General features: G+C 43.8%; 2 protein-coding genes across 2 annotated transcripts in view; one reads left to right on the top strand and one right to left on the bottom strand.

Moving 5' to 3' along the window:
• Positions 1-2,634: 2,634 nt before the first annotated feature.
• Positions 2,635-3,915, bottom strand: LOC111093267 (natural cytotoxicity triggering receptor 3 ligand 1-like). The gene has a single exon (XM_038579881.1). It carries the CDS (start codon positions 3,405-3,407, stop codon positions 2,667-2,669), a length of 741 nt encoding a protein of 246 aa, XP_038435809.1. The 5' UTR covers positions 3,408-3,915; the 3' UTR covers positions 2,635-2,666.
• A 957-nt stretch (positions 3,916-4,872) lies between these two features.
• The window catches only part of LEO1 (LEO1 homolog, Paf1/RNA polymerase II complex component), a 37,150-nt gene continuing 25,051 nt past the window's right edge, over positions 4,873-16,971 (top strand). Inside the window, exons 1-3 of the mRNA XM_038580433.1 lie at positions 4,873-5,771; positions 13,835-14,587; positions 16,809-16,913. Coding sequence (XP_038436361.1) covers positions 5,714-5,771; positions 13,835-14,587; positions 16,809-16,913 — 916 coding nt within the window. The 5' untranslated portion in view covers positions 4,873-5,713. The remainder of the gene's footprint in view (positions 5,772-13,834; positions 14,588-16,808; positions 16,914-16,971) is intronic.

Raw genomic sequence — 16,971 nt, 5'->3', positions numbered from 1 at the left:
GAGAGTCGATGGGGAGAGTAGACTGTGAGAGACCTTCCCAGGGTGAGCTTAAGGGCCTCCTTAGTAAGAGAGGAGGCTGCTGCCAGTGCTCTGAGGCATGGCTGCCATCCCTGAGCAGTGGTGTCCAATTGCTTTGACAGGCTAGGGCTCTGTAGATGGGTCCAACCGGTTATGCTAGAAGGCCGGTTGCTGAGCCAGAGCATTCATCAGTAAAGAGGTGAAAGGGCTTAGAGGGGTTGGGTAGTGCCAAGACTGGTCCAATGGTGAGACAGTCCTGCAGCTTAGAAAATAGACGCCGGATGGAGGTGGGAATTGGTTTGGGGTCCTTGGGGGGTTTCGTTTGCTGCCTGGTATAGGGGTTGGGCTAGGATGACAAAATTAGGGATCCAGTGTCTAAAGAAGCCCACTAGTCCCAGAAAGGAGAGAATTTCCTCCACGTTCTGGGGAGGCTGGAGTTCCCAGAGGAGAAGGATGCAGTCTCCAGTGAGGGATTTGTTAGTAGGGGTTAAGGAAATCCCCACGTAGGTGACCGAGGGGGTACACAGCTGACCTTTAGAGGGGGTGACCCGGTATCCCTTAGTTCCTAGGAAGTTGAGTAAGGTGGCAGTATCTTCTCGGGATAGGGAAAGGGATGGGCTACAGAGGAGAAGATTGTCCACATATTGGAGTATGGGGATTAAAAATATGGGGACTGTCCGGAATCCCCCGAGGCATGCGTGTCGGGGTCCTCCCAGGTGAAGGCGAAGAGATAGTAGGAGTCGAGATGCAGAGGAATGGTAAAGAAGGCATCCTCCAGCACCGTGAAGTGAGAGGTCTTGGGTGGGATGTGAGATAGTAGGGTGTAGGGATTAGGGACAACTGGGTGGAGCGGGATCACGGCTTCGTTAACAAGTTGCAGGTCCTGAACCAGTTGGTAGGTTTGCGAACAGGCAAGATAGGGGTGTTACAGGGGGAGTTAATAGGAATGAGGAGTCCCTGCCGTTTTAGGCGGTCGATGATGAGTTTAAGGCCCTGCCGGTGGGCCAGGGGGATGGGAAACTGCCCCCAGGAGGGGAACTGGGAGTTGTCCTTCAGCTGTATTTTTACGGGGGCATGATGGGATGCGATGACTGGCTTAGAGGTGTCCCATACTTTTGGGTCTACCGAGGGGAGGCACACCGGGGGTGGGGACGGCGAGGTAGAGAGTAGGGGTAAAACGAGACATTCTGAGGTCAAGGGAGAAGGTGAGAGGCAGATGGTAGTTTGCAGTTTGTGGAGGATGTCCCTTCCTAGTAGGGGCACCAGACAGGAGGGAATGACTAAGGAGTGTGAGAAGGGAAACCTCTCCAGGCTGCACGTAAGGGGAGGAGTTACCCTGGGTGACGAGGAGGTCCCATCAATCTCCATAACAGTGACGGTGAGGGTTGGGTTGGTCCCAAGTAGGATGGCGGAACTGAATAGGTAGCCCCCGTGTCCAGCAGAAAGGAGGTGGACTTCCCCGCTACCTGGAGTATCACCCTGGGCTCGGCCTGGGTGAGAGGGGTGTCGAGTCTGGGCTCTGTCGGTCGTCCTCCAATCCAAGCAACTGGAGGGCAGGACTCACCATCTCAGAGTTTCCCCCGCGTTGAGGCGCCGAGGATCCCCTGAGGCTTGGGCAGTCTGATTTCCAGTGTCCCATCAGTCGGCACTGAGTGCACGGTCGGGTAGGGTCCTTTGGATTAGGACACTGACGAGCCCAGTGTCCCTCGGCCCCGCATTTGAAGCAGGCCCCAGAGGGATACGGTTAGTTCCTGCTTTTTGCTGGCTCCCGGAGCCGGCCGGCCGCAGGGCTGCCACCAGGGCCTGGGTCTGCAACTGAACCTTTTGCTGGAGCCTGGCCTGTCGTTTAAGTTCGGCCGCCTCCTCTCAGGAGTTAAAGACTTTTATTTTTTAAGATTATATTTATTTATTAATGAGAGACACACAGAGAGAGAGAGAGAGAGGCAGAAACACAGGCAGAGGGAGAAGCAGGCTCCATGCAGGGAGCCCGACATGGGACTCGATCCCGGGTCTCCAGGATCACGCCCTGGGCTGAAGGCGGCGTTAAACCGCTGAGCCACCTGGGCTGCCCGAGTTAAAGACTTTTAAAGGCCATTTTCACTAGGTCAGAGATGGGCGTCTGGGGTCCCTCCTCGGCCTTTTTAGTTTCTTTCGAATGTCCGGCGCCTTTGGGAGATAAGATGGGTAGCCAGGACGGTCGCCCCTGCCGGTGAAGCCGGATCGAGGTGAGTGTACTGAGTTAGTGCCTCGGTTAACCGGCTGAGGAACACGGCCGGGTTCTTGTCAAGGGTCTGGATAATTTCTCTGATTTTTGTCATAATTGACCGCCTTGTTGGAGGCTGCCCGCATGCCGGCAGTGAGACGCTGGACCATGTGGTCCCGATGCCGGCGCCAGCTTGGCCATTCTGATAGTCCCACCCGGGCTCTCCAGCTGGGACCGCCTGAGTGCCAGCGGGCGTGGCGGCGTCAGAGGCGGACCTGATCACCATGTTCTCGGGCCGCAGCCTGAATGCGTTCCCTCTCTTCAGTAGTGAGCGGGTGGTTTGGACAACGTGGAGGTCGTGCCAGGTAAGGTCGTAGGCCTGAGCTAGGTATCGGAACTCTGATAAAGTTGTCTGGGTTGGCGGAGAAGGAACCCAGACGCTTCACTATTTGGGAAAGGTCTTGGAAGGAGAAAGGTGCGTGGACCGGACAACCCCTTCTGCCCCTGCGACCTCCTGGAGGGGGCAGACTGAGTCTGGAGAGGGCTTATGAGACCCGGTGCGAGTGGAGATAGGAGGGGATGGAAGGGGGTCCTCTTGAGGGGTGGGTTCTGCTGCGGCCTTCAGTTGGGGGGTTTCAGGTGTGGTAGGGGTGAGCGAGATAGGGGTTGGATCGGGGTTTTGCTGAGGAACGAGGGGTACGGGAGGCTGGGGGACAGGAGAGTGATAGGGTGGAGGAGGAGGTAGGAGAGGGGCCCTCACTGGGGGGCTAGATAAGATTTCGGGAGGCTCGGAAAGGGGAGAGAGAGCAGAGGGGTCGGGATCCTTGGGAGATGTAGACAGGAGGGTCAGAGGAGGAGATCGGGCAAGGAGAACCTGAGATGCAGAGCAGAGAGAGCATAGTGAAGGGCGAGAACGTAGGGTCCAAAAGGCCTGGACGTAGGGAACCTCAGACCATTTGCCTTGGCATCTGCAGAGGCTGTCAAGATCCGTAAGCACCTGGTAATCAAAGGTGCCTTCGCGGGGCCATTGAGATGGGCTGTCTAACTGATATTGGGGCCAGGCGACAATACAGTAGCGTATGAGGCGCCGCCTGCGCAGGTCCTGGTCCAGCTCTAAGGTCTTGAGACCGGCCAGAAGGCAACCCGAGGGCGTTTTTGGATCAGTTTTGGACTGGGACGTTCCCATAGCCGCCTCGCCTACCAGTTCAGACCACGGAGGAGAGCGTCCCTTCGTCCGTGTGCTGGACCGCAGACCAGAGAGAGGGGTGTACCTGCCACAGAATGGGGACGTCTCCCGATTCTTTGGAGCTCCGGAGGCCACCTGGTAGCCGGAGGGGGACGCCCTGCCCTAATCGCGGCCGCGTCAGGAGGAGGCTTGGGGCTGCGGACACTCACCGCAGGCTTGAGAACGGCGCTCAGAGAAGCGGTACCGGGCCCGGATGGGGAGGAGGGAGCCTCCTCACCGGGGTGGGGGCTCGATCTCCTCCCGGGTTTCGGCACCAGATGTAAGGTTTATTAGTCGAATGAAGGAGACCCCAAGGCGAAATGATCCGTAGGATGAGCTTTATTGCCAGCACCCTCGGGCGAGGTTCCGGCGACTCGGGAGAGGAGAGTCAGGGAAGTCGCGCCGGGGTTGGGGAGTGCGGGTTTTTTTAAGCCTTGTCGGTTCTGGGTCTGGATCCAGGTGGGTCCCTTGCCAATTTAGGCTGGGGGTGGGAAAAGTCCAGACGATGGGGGGGTGGGGGGGTCCCGGATGGAAAGCCTAGGTTTAAAAAAAAAAAAAAAAAAGAAAGCCTAGGTTTTGTTTTGTTTTTAACTTTTTTTTAATAATAAATTTATTTTTTATTGGTGTTCAATTTGCCAACATACAGAATAACACCCAGTGCTCATCCCGTCAAGTGCCCCCCCCAGTGCCCGTCACCCATTCACCCCCACCCCCCGCCCTAGGTTTTGACTTACAGGAGATGACGTGGATGGTCACGGCTGCTTTGGCGGGAATATCAGCCATCTTGACCCAATTTGAGATGTCCTCCATTTTGGTCGCCCCCATCTCTCAGCCAGTCCAACCACCAGGTCCTACCACTTGCCCATTTGAACCCCGTCAGGCCCTTTTATTTGCAACAAAAATATATCTCCTAATCTCCAAACTAAAAATCCATTATGGCTGGTCCAACATCAAAACCCTTATGAGACTAATCAGATAATAATTTAACACAAGATGTACATTTTTTAAAAGCCAAAATATAAGCTTTAAAAAAAAAAAAACAAACCTAATCTTTAACAAGTTACTTCATTTCTCTAAGCTTCTGTGAAGCAAGGTTTACCTAGCACTGCCCTATTATGAAAATTACTGTTTGGCTTTATAACATACAATTATATATTGTATGTCGCTCCCGAAGAGGTTTCCTACCTTTCCTACCAAAACTAAAACTTTTTGCCAGCAAAATAAACACAATGGAACTCTCTGAATAGTGTTTTTCTAGCTGCGGATTGCAATCCATTAGCAAATCACAAAAGCAATTTAGTGGGCAGACCCCTTGCGAGCCTTAAAACCAAACCGTAACAAAAGCTGAAATAGAATAAAAGAATAATAAATCCCAGACTGCACCTTAGTGGTAAAGAAGTGTTGTTTTGCGAAATATTTATTTCATCTTACACATTCAACGTGTACTTGAATTGAGATGGGAAATCTGATACGCTGCTCTAAAGCTGCAGTTGTCAAAAGGTGGTCTGAAGAAGACCCTCTCAAGGAGGTTGAGATCCTCCCTCCCCTTAATTACGCGCATTATCTGCATGAAGCCAGATTTTCTTCACATGCTTCAACCAAAACATTTCTCCAGTAGATTGAATGTAGAAGCAGCTATGACAATTAAGCTGTCGTCTTTAAAGTCAGGCATTAAAGATATTTTCAAAATCATAAAACGATTCCACTCTTCTGATGTTTTGGTTTTGGAAGGAATATGGTCATTTACGACTTTAAAATGCTATTTATGTTAACCTGCTTACTCTTTAAAACACCTTGAATTTAAACTTAATATTTGAATTTAATTGCTTTCATGACTAATACGGTAAAGAGCAGGAGACACAACCTACAGGAAAAGCGCTTCGGAGCTCTCCTTTGGAGAATCGCTGGTCAACATGAAACAAAGGACTTCGGGCCCGACTCGTGGCAGGTTTAACTAGGTCCGAGGCCCTTCAGCCGAGCGCTCAAGCACCACCCACCCCGCCGACCGCGACCGCGACCGGGGACGCCCCGCCCTCGGCGAGAGTCCTTGCAAATAGTTACGGATGCCGACTAGAGGGCGGGATTTGTCCCCTGAGCGGACGTAGAACAGCGTTCACGTAGAGGTTCCCACTGCAGAGGAAAACCGGGTCACAGAAGGAAAGGAGCGTTTATGAGTCTTTGCGACACTGTCGCGTTTCGTTGGTTCCTTGCCGTAAAGAGAGTCGCGGAGCCGCCCCCGGCCGAGGCAGCGGCAGACGTGCGGGGCAATGGCGGATATGGAGGACCTCTTCGGGAGCGACGCCGACAGCGATGCTGAGCGTAAAGGTGGGATCGGCTGGGCTTGGGGGCGGAGGGGGATGCGCGTAGGGTTTCTGCGGTGGGAGCCCGACGGCGGTCCAGTTCCGGGTCTGCGAACCCCTGGGCGCTGCGGGCGAGCGGCGCCGCTTCCTCCTTCCTCAGCGCCCCCTGCACTCCCGGCGGTGCCAGCCTCGCGGCTGGCGGGAACACAGCGGCTTACAGCGGGAGCCTCGGGGTTCTTGGTGTCCGTGGAGCATGCGGTGGCTCGGGGCGTGTGGGGCGCCGACGAGCCTGCCCAGCCCGCGGAGGAACCTTGCGGTCCTGCTCTGTCCTGCTTGCACAAGCCAGCGCAGAGTGAGAGCTCCCCGCGAATGAATGGACCTTAGGTGCTCGGGAACAGGGGGATGACACGGATGAATCTGCAGAGGGGCTCGGAAAACCCGCTTGATTGAGCCCAGAGTGTGGCCTGATGCGGAGTTTGAAATGTCTGGCCGGGGAAGACTGGCAGGATAACGCGGTTAGGGCTTTCCCTAGGCGTTACGCGCCGGAAACAATGTGTCTTCTGAGAGCTTGTGCAAAAACTGCAGTTTCTTGACTGTATGGTATTAGATTGGAGAGCATATGGGATCAGTGCTTGCAGAGGAGAAATAAAGAATTCATTAGTGCATGCATGAAAGTACTTCTGGCACAAGGACTGTAGTTTGAATTTGAAACATGAATGGGAGGGGCGCCTGGGTGGCTCATTCGGTTAAGCATCTGCCTTGGGCTCAGCTCCTGATCTCAGGGTCTTGGGATCGAGCCCCGCGTTGAGCTCCCTGCTCCGCGGGGAGACCGCTTCTCCCTCCGGTGCGCGCACGCTCACACTCTGTCAAGTAAATAGATCTTAGAGATAAAAAGAAAAGATAGAGGAATGGGAGTTAAGGGCCCCAAGATCAAGTTCAAAATTCTTGCACCCGTCAAAGTAACGTATCTAAATATAGCAAAGTGTTGTTATTCTTTTTTCCTCTAACTCCAGTTTATTCGTGTTTTTTAGGGTATAGTGAAGGGGAGCCCTAGATAGAAACCTAACGTGAGGGCTCTATGGAGGTGGGTATCCAGGAGGTTCTAGGCAGAATGAACCTGGAAGTATAAAGTTTTGTATACTGTTGTTTCATTTCCCCCTCATTTTTACTTGACAGTATCCCATTTGCCTTTCAAGGCGCAGTTCCATGTGCACTATCCCATGGCTCACTGTCGTGAAGTTGTTCATTCAATAAATATTTATTGAGCCTCATATCCTGTTCCAGCTACTTTGCTAGGTGTTGGGAATAGAATGATGAAAAGATGGTCTCCCCCATATCCCACCGTCTTATGTGGGTGCTTAATACCTACTTGATAGTTGGACGGGTAGAAGCAATGGTTTAGTGAAGTGCACCCTTCATTATTTAACTATGGCAAACTCGGTGTATGGGGAAGTGATGCATGGAAATGGTTGCTTCTCTGGGCTTCATGTTTTACTTTCGTTTGAGTCTGTTGCTGCTTTCTTCCATGTTACCATTAGATAATGGGATGCTATAGAATTAACTTCCAAATCTGGCTTTGAAGGTTGCTGTTGGTCTGTGACACAGTAATGCCTGTTAGGCCTAGCATATTTCATTATCTCCCCGTACTAAGGGAGTTGTGGAAAATAACTACACCTGACAAATCTCTTGCCCTGTAATGGGTAGAATCTTTACCTAGGTCCAACGTGTTTCTTTTATATGTAATTGTCCCAGGTGTCTTTAATTTCAGCACTGTTGTGTAGCTTTAATTGTAGAAGTCTTGGACCTCAGTTAAATTTATTCCTAAGTATTTTATTCTTTTGGATACTATTGCAGGCGAAATTGTTACCTTAATTTCATTATTTCATTTTTGGATTGTTCATTGCTAGCATATAGAAATACAGCTGATTTTTTGTGTGTCAAGTCTTGTATCTTGTAACCTTGCTGACTGTATTAGCTCTAATTGTTTTTGTGTGTGTGCATTTTTTTCTTTTTTTTTTTTTTTTAGTATTTTCTACATATGAGCTCATGTTATCTACAAATACAAATAGTTTTACCTCTTCCTTTCCAATTTGGGTGCTTTTCTTTTTCTTGCCTAATTGCCCCAGCTACAACTTTCTGTACAATGTTGAATAGAAGTGGTAAGAATGGACATCCTAGTCTTGTTCCTGATCTTAGGGCAAAGCATCCGTGCTATCACAATTACATGTGTTAGCTATGGTTTTTGTAGATGCCCTTTATCAGGTTGAGGGAATTCCGTTCTCTTCCCAATTTGTCGAGCAGTTTTATCACAAAAGGGTGTTGGATTTTGTCGGATACCTTTTTTGCATCACTTTAGATGCTCACTTTTCTTTAGTCTGTTAGTATGGTCACATTGATGTTGAACCACCATTTCCTTCCTAGGATAACTCCCACTTGGTCATAGTGTATATCCTTTTAATATACTGCTAGGTTCAGTTTGCTAGTATTTTGTTTAGTATTTTTGCATTTGTATTCAAAAGGTATATTGGTTTATAGTTTTTTTTTTTTTTTAAGATTTTATCTATTCATTTATGAGAGAGAGGGAGGGAGGCAGAGGCAGAGAGAGATGCAGGCTCCCCACAGAGCAGGAAGCTCAATATGGAACTCTATTCCAGGATTCTGGAATCAAGACCTAAACCGAAGGCAGATGCTTAATCCACTAAACCCCCCAGGCACCCTTGTAGTTTTTCTTTGTGTGGGACATCATTTTTTTGGCTTTGGTATTAGCGTAATGTGGGCCTCATAGAATGAGTTAGGAAGTATTCCCTTTCAAGTTTTCGGAAGACTCAAAAGGATAGGCATTAATTCTTTAAACATTTGATAGGATTCACCAGTGAAACCATCCAGTCTGGGCATTTCTTTATTTATTCTTTTTGTTGTTGTTGTTAAAGTAGGCTTCACACACAACTGGGGCCTGAACTTGGGGCCCTGAAATCAAGAGTCACATGCTTTACCAATTGAGCCAGCCAGGTGCCCCGTGTTTGTTGGAAATTTTTTGATTACTGATTCAAACTCTACTTGTTACAGCCCTATACAGATTTTGTGTTTTGTCTTGTGTCAGTTTTGGTAGTCTGTTTATAGTCATTAATCCATTTTATCTAAATCATGTAATATGCTGGCATAGAATTTTTATGGTATTCTCTTTAAATCCTTGTTTCTGTAAGGTTGGTATTAATGTTCCCACTATCAATAATTTAAGTCATCTTTTTCTTGGTCTGTCTTGCTTAAGGTTTATCCATTTTGTTACTATTTCAAAGCACAAATTTTTTGTTTCATTGATTATTTTTCTATTCTCAATTTCATTGATTCCTACTCTAATTTTTATTTCTTTCCTTCTGCTTGCTTTGGGTTTAGTTTCCTTTATCTAGCTCCTTAAAATGAAAGGTTAGATTATCAGTCTCAGAGTTTTCTTTTTTTTTAAGCTCTACACTCAACACGGGGCTTGAACCCACAACTCCGAGATCAAGAGTTAAGAGCTCAACGGACTGACCCAGCCAGGCTCCCCTGAGACTTTTCTTTTTTAATGTAGGTGTTTACAGTTAAGATTTCCCTTTCAGCACTGCTTTCTCTACTTCCCTTACCTTTTGGTATCCTGTGTTTTCATTTATCTGAAAATATTTCTAATTTCCCTTGTGCTTTCTTTGAGCTCTTGAGTGCACTGTTTAATTTCCGGATATTTGTTCATTTTTCAGATTTGCCTTTGTTACTGAATTCAGTTTCATTCCATCGTGGTCAGAAAAAATACTTCATATGTTTTCAACTTTCTTAAGTTTACTGAGATTTGTTTTGGGTCCTAACATACGGTCTATTCTGGAGAATGTTCGATGGGCACTTGGAGGGAAGAATGTATACTCTGTTGGTGGTGGTGGAGTGTTTTATTATGTCTGGTTGGTTTATAGTGTTAAGTCCTCTGTTTCCTCATTGATCTTCTGTCTAGTTTTGGCTCTTATTGTAAGTGGGATATTGAAGTTTCCAGCTATTATCTTTGGACTGTTTCTCCCTTCAGTTCTGTCAGTTTTGTTTTTAGGTGTCTGCATAACATATCTTTATGTCACATTGACACTTTTATCATTTCATAATGTCCTAACAATTTTGTGTTAAGATTTATTTTGTCTAATATTAGTATGACCACTTTAGCACTCTTTTGGTTATTATTTACATGAAATATCTTTGTCACTTTCACCCTCTTTGGGTATGTGGTTCTGAAGTGAGACTTGTAGAAAGGATATGGATGGATCATTTTTAAAATGATCCAATTTAAAATGCCAATTTTTGCCTTTTAATTGGTGAAATTAATTCATTTCAAATGGTTACTGATAAGGACTTCTGCCATTTTGTTTTCTATATATCATATCTTTTTTTGTTCTTCAATTTCTATATTACTGCAGTCTTTTAAGACTGATTTTCATTTAGTGTACTGTTGATTTCTTATTTTTTTTTGTATAGTTTTTAGGGTTTTTTCCTTAGCATTTACTCTGGTGATTACAAATAACATTTTAATTTATAATCTAGTTTGGATTAATACCAACTTAATTTTAGTAATAAACAGTTTTTTCTACAGTTCATTCTCTCTTACCTCATGTTGTCATTGCCACAAACTAACATCTTTATACATTGTCTCCCCAGTAATGTGGTTTTATGATTATTCTTTTGTGTTACTGTGTTTTAAACCTCATCAAAAAAGGAGCTACCAGAAGTACATTGATATTGACTTTTATGCTTACCTATTTAGTTACCTTTACTCTTCTTTATTTCTTCATGTGGATTCAAATTGCTGTCATCTTTTCAACTAGAAGTGCTACCTTTAGGAGGCAGGCTTACTTGCAACAAACTCTTGTTTATAGGGGAATGTCTTAATTTTGCCAATTTGTTTTTATTGAGGTAAAATTCATATAACATAAAATTAACGGCTTTAAAGTGAGCAATTCAGAGGCACTTAGTACATTTACAGTATTTCCATCTTTTGACTGTTTGAATAGTGCTGCTATGAATATTTGTGTACAAGTATTTGAGTGTCTGCTTTCAATTCTTTTGAGCATATACATAGGGGTGGAATTGCTGAGTCCTATGGTAATTATTTAACTTTTTGAGGAACAAGTAAGTGAACCATTTTCCACAGTGCCTGGACCATTTTACAGTATTACAAGCAATGTTCATGGTTTCATTTTTTTCACATCCTTGCCAACATATAGTTAACTTCCCTTCCCTTCCCTTCCCTTCCCTTCCCTTCCCTTCCCTTCCCTTCCCTTCCCTTCCCTTCCCAACCCCTCCCCTCCCCTCCCCTCCCCAGGCTCCATGCCTAGTGTGAAGCTCAGCATGGGGTTTGAACTCCCAACCCTGAGATCAATATCTGAGTTGAGATTAAGAGTTGGATCCTAAACTGACTGAGCCACCGAGGCACCTCTACATTTCTTCTTTTCTTAATGTAGCCATCTCTGATGTGTGTCAAGTGGTATCTCATTGTGGTTTCAGTTTGCATTTCCTAATGACTAATGAGATGGAGCAAATTCTCATGTGTTCATTGGCCAAATATTTGTATGTATAACTTTGGAGAAATGTCATTGTCCATTTTTTAATTTGGTTGCCTTTTTTGTTGAGTTGTAAATATTCTTTATATATTTTGGATATTAGACACTTAGCAGATATGTGGTTTGCAGATATCCCCCCATTTTTTTTTATTGTTTTTTCACTTTCTTGATAATGTCTTTTGTTGCATAGAGAATTTTCTTTTTGAAGAAGTCTAATTTACCTATTTCCTCTTATGTCACTCATACACTTTGTTCTGAAGTATAGTTTTACTGGGAATAGGATTCTTGGTTGACAGTCTTTCTTTCAGTGCTTTGAATATGCCATGGTTTCTGATGAGAAATCATTGTTACCAAGGATTCCTTGTATGGGACAAGTTGCTCCTCTTGATGCTTTCAGCATTCTTTTTTTTTTTTTTTTCTTTTTAACACTTTGATAATGATGTGAGTAGGTGTGGATCTCTTTATCTTATTTGGCATTCACTGATTTTCTTGAATGCCTTTCATCACATTTGGTATGTGTTTGGCCATGATTTCTTCAAATAATCTTTCTGCCCTTTCTCTTCTGGGACTCCCATTATGTGTATGTTGGTACACTTGATGATATCCCACAAATTTTATAGATTTTATTCATTTTTCTTAATTTTTTTCTCTTCTGTTCCTCACTTGATCTTTATTGACTTTTTTTTTTTTTTTTAAGATTTTATTTATTCATTCATGATAGAGAGGCAGAGACACAGGCAGAGGGAGAAGCAGGCTCCATGCCAGAGCCCGATTCGGAACTCAATCCCGGGACTCCAGGATCTCGCCCTGGACCAAAGGCAAACGCCAAACTGCTGAGCCACCCAGGGATCCCCTTTAATGACCTATTTTTAAGTGGTTGAGTGTCTGCCTTCAGCTCAGGGTGTGATCCCAGGGTCCTGGGATCAAGTCTCACATTGGCTCCCCCAATGCAGGGAGAAACCTGCTTCTCCCTTTGCCTATGTCCCTGCCCCTCTCTCTGTGTCTCTCATGAATAAATAAATAAAACTTAAAAAAAAAAAAAGTTTGCTGATTGTTCTTGCTTACATCTGCTATTTAGCTCCCTTAGTGAAAATTTCACTCCATTTATTGTATTTTTCAGCTCCAGAATTTGGCTCTTTTAAAATAATATCTTTTAAAAAAAATATCTGTCTTTTTATTGATATTCTCTATTTGGTAAGACATTTTCAATGTCTGGGATTCTTTAGGACAGTTTCTGGCCTTTTTTTCATATATATGGTCCATACTTCCTTGTTTCTTTGCATTTCTTTACATTTTTTTGTTAACAACTGGCCATTTTGAGTATTATAATGTGGAAACTCAGGAAAACACATTCTCTCCCCTCCTCAGAATTTGTTGTTGTTTGTTGTAATAGTTATTGTTTAGTGATTTTTTTGAACTAATTCAGTAAAGTGCACAGTCTTTTTGTGGCCACTAAAATCTGTCCTGTTAACTTAGTGGTCAGCTTGTGATTGGACTTTCCCAAAATGCCTAGGCCCAAAAGCAAAAAACAAAACAAAAACCCCTCCCAGGCTTTGCTGATTGGCTCTCTGTACTGGACATGCTTTCAACACTCAACTGGACAGTTACACCTGTTTTTGCCTTCATTTCTTGCTTGTGCAGAGCCTGAAAGTCAGCTGGAAGTGAGAGCTTAGTGCCCTCTCACTTCTTTCCTGAGCATGTCCACACCCTTGGGCAAGTGTGTGGCCTTCAAGATCTCTAGTAATATGTGAGAGCTTTTAAAAGCCCCTGCTCCCCTAGTATGTAAATCTCTAGCCTTTCCTCCCAAGCTTTTTAGTTGCTCCGACTACTACTATCCATTGTCCAAGGCAGAGGCAACTAATATGTTTGCCTGTAAATGTTTTTGACATTCTTGGGTAATTGCTTCAGCACTGAGGAAGTCCTAAGTGAGCTAAAATCAGACCTTTGAGCTATTCTCTTGATCCACCGGGTAGATCAGAACAAACAACCATGATTCTTTGTGAATGAGGTCCCTCTGCTCCCTCTAGTAGTGGTCCATGTACCAGGAATTTGGTTTTGTTTTTTTTTTAAAGATTTTATTTATTTATTCATGAGAGACACACACACACACAGAGGCAGAGACATAGGGGGAGAAGCAAGCTCCCTGTGGGGAGCCTGATGTGGGACTCGATCCCAGGACCCCAGGATCATGACTTGAGCCAAAGGCAGATGCTCAACCACTCAGCCACCCAGGTGCCCCAGGAATTTGGGTTATCTTTAAGGCATTATTGAGCTGGGGAGCTGAGATTTGGGGTGGAGGAACAAGTTAAAACACTGCAAAGTTTTATTGAGATTCAGCTGTTTATTCTTGTTAAGCATACTCCTGGTTGTTCTAACTTTTGATTAGTTTCCTGAGTAGAGAGAAAATTGATTCTGACAGTTTTTAACATGTGTTTTTGTTGCTTTATGTTGCGATTGACTTTTGGTGTTCTTTACTCTGTCATTTTCACTGACATCACCCTGTATTTGTATGATCTCGTAGATTCTGATTCTGGATCAGACTCGGATTCTGATCAAGACAATGTTGCATCTGGCAGTAATGCCTCTGGAAGTGAAAGCGATCAAGATGAAAGGGGTGATTCAGGAAAGCCAAGTAATAAGGAACTGTTTGGAGATGACAGTGAGGATGAGGGAGCCTCACATCACAGTGGGAGTGATAATCACTCTGAAAGATCAGACAATAGATCAGAAGCTTCTGAGCGTTCTGATCATGAAGATAATGACCCCTCAGATGTAGATCAGCACAGTGGATCAGAAGCCCATAATGATGATGAAGATGAAGGTCATAGGTCAGATGGAGGGAGCCATCACTCAGAAGCAGAAGGTTCTGAAAAAGCACATTCAGATGATGAAAAATGGGACAGAGAAGATAAAAGTGACCAGTCAGATGATGAAAAGTTACAAAATTCTGATGATGAAGAGAGGGCACAAGGATCTGATGAAGATAAGCTGCAGAATTCTGATGATGATGAGAAAATTCAGAACACGGATGATGAGGATAGGCCTCAGCTTTCAGATGATGAGAGACAACTGTCTGAGGAAGAGAAGGCTAATTCTGATGATGAACGGCCAGCAGCTTCTGATAATGATGATGAGAAACAGAATTCTGATGATGAGGAACGGCCGCAAATGTCTGATGAGGAGAAAATGCAAAATTCTGATGATGAAAGGCCACAGGCTTCAGACGAAGAACACAGGCATTCAGATGATGAAGAGGAACAGGATCATAAATCGGGTAATGAATGCATTTAGGAGAACCAGAATGGTTTAGTACAAGCACCCAGATGCAGCAGTGGCCCATTTATTCTATGTTCCCACTTTTATTTAGTACCCTGTTTTTCTCTTCTGTCCCTCAATTTCAGCCTTTTCTAATTATACATTTTGCTTTAAACATTTTTTCCTAATCCATTTATTATTTCTATCCTTTTTCATTTGTTAATTGATGATAGGTCAAGAAGAAGAAGAAAAAAAAGGACAGCCTTAGGGAAAGATGTATGGTGCTTAAGTAGCTAGATAATGAATAGAGTTGGTTCTTTTTCTGTGGGTAACTGAGAAGCATGCCTCAGGTGAGAATAGATTTGCTTGGGGGAAAAAGCGGTGCTCTTGAAATACCTCCATAGGGTAGCTGTACTGAGGTGTAAATATGTTCCAGCTCAGTTTTTTGAGACCCAAAATTTGATCATCCAGACGTAATTAGGCTCCAAGGAGTTCACTTAGACTAATCAAATGCATTACAAACTAGTTTATAAAAATCAAGATGGAAAATTGTTTCAAGAGGATCGGTTATTTCTCTCTTGTCCATTGTATCCTTGCCCTTGGGGAAAATCGACATTAGATGCCAAATGATAGTATCAGGAGGTTGCCTGCAGAGTAGAACATCCAGAAAATGTGAAAACATGGCTGGATGATCTCAGTGAACTATCGTAGCTTGATACGTGCATCTTCCTAGAGAGATATATTTTGGTCAGAATATTTATTCCTTAGAGATTATAGAAAACACATAGCCAAACTTTGGCTTCTTGACCACCTTTTATAATAGCCATTTACACTATTCTCAAGTTAACACATTCTTCATATAGAATATTAAATTTAGAGGTCTTGTTTCATTATATTGTAAAATGATTAGGTTAGAATTCTTCCTCAAGTAATTCTTGGATTGCTTCGTTTCCATATGTGATTGATTATAATTACATGTTGATCCTGTTTTAGCTTAAATATGGGGGAGGAGGTCTTTAATCCTGTCATACATACCTCACAGGATAGCACTCAAGACCACATTTTGGCATTATTTACAAGAAGAGGCCAGAAAATTTTGAAGAGATGGATATAGATCGATCTGGACTACAGGGCTGCAATAAATATTCAGTAACCAGTTCTTTATAGAGTTATTTTTACCAGTAGCAGAATCATTAAAGCTCATGCATTACCCAATACTAGCAGACTAACACAAGAATAGGGTTATGGTAGAGGATCTTACAGTTTGTCAGTCTGCTTAACTCTTCCCTACATCAACAGTGATTTTCTTGAAGTTTACAATTAGGTGAACAATTGTACCATCCAGAGCTAATGATATACAGTTGACCCTTAAACAACATGGGTCTGAACCACAAGGTCCACTTATGTGGTTTTTCATTAAATACAGTACATTATTGTAAATGTATTTTCTCTTACTATTTTAATATTTTTTCTAGCTTTATTGTGAGACTACAGCATGTAATACATATAACATACAAAATATCTGTCTACTATTTGTTATCGGGAAGGTTCCAGCCAATAGTAGAGTATTAGTTGTTTTTGAAAAGTCATACATGGATTTTTGACTGTGAGTGGATGAGGGGAGGACTCTGTGCCCCTGCCCCCATGTTGTTCAAAGATAAACTTTATCTCTTCCTTGGCAATATTTTTACTTCTTTTTTTTGTAATGAGTCATATAAATTAGGTCATAAGTTTACTACTTTTCTCATTCTATCAAGTTTTTCTGCTTATAGAAACCAATGTTACTTTAATTGTTTTAATTAACCACTGTTTGTATGTGTATATACAGTTCTATTAATGTTAATTCATGTATAGATTTGTGTAACCACCACCACAGAACAGTTCTGTCACCCTGAAAAACTCCCTCGTTCTATCCCTTTTTTAGTCCCATCCTTTTTCCACCCCTGACAACTACTGACCTCTTTTTATCACTGCAGTTTTGTTTTTTTTGAGAAAGTCATCAGAAAAATTGAATCATCTAGTATGTAGCCTTTATTCTTTCATTTAGATTTTTTTCACTTAGCATAAGGCATTTGAGATTCATCCAAATTGTTACATGTATCAATAGTTCCTTCTTGTTACTGAGTAGTTTTCCATTATAAGGCTGTACCACAATTGGTTTATCCCCACTGTTCCTTTTAAAGCACAGAATTCAAAGAAATGATTGTGATTATGAAGAACCTAAAATTCTACTCTTACAGAATCTGCAAGAGGCAGTGATAGTGAAGATGAAGTTTTACGAATGAAACGCAAGAATGCAATTGCCTCTGACTCAGAAGCAGATAGTGACACCGAGGTACCAAAAGGTATTCCAGTTGCTTCTTTTACATACATATGTATATACTTGTCTCTCTGCGTTACACT

The sequence above is a fragment of the Canis lupus genome, chromosome 30, assembly GCF_011100685.1.
Source record: "Canis lupus familiaris isolate Mischka breed German Shepherd chromosome 30, alternate assembly UU_Cfam_GSD_1.0, whole genome shotgun sequence".
Taxonomy (NCBI): Eukaryota; Metazoa; Chordata; class Mammalia; order Carnivora; family Canidae; genus Canis; species Canis lupus.
This window is presented reverse-complemented; position numbering and strand designations above follow the sequence as displayed.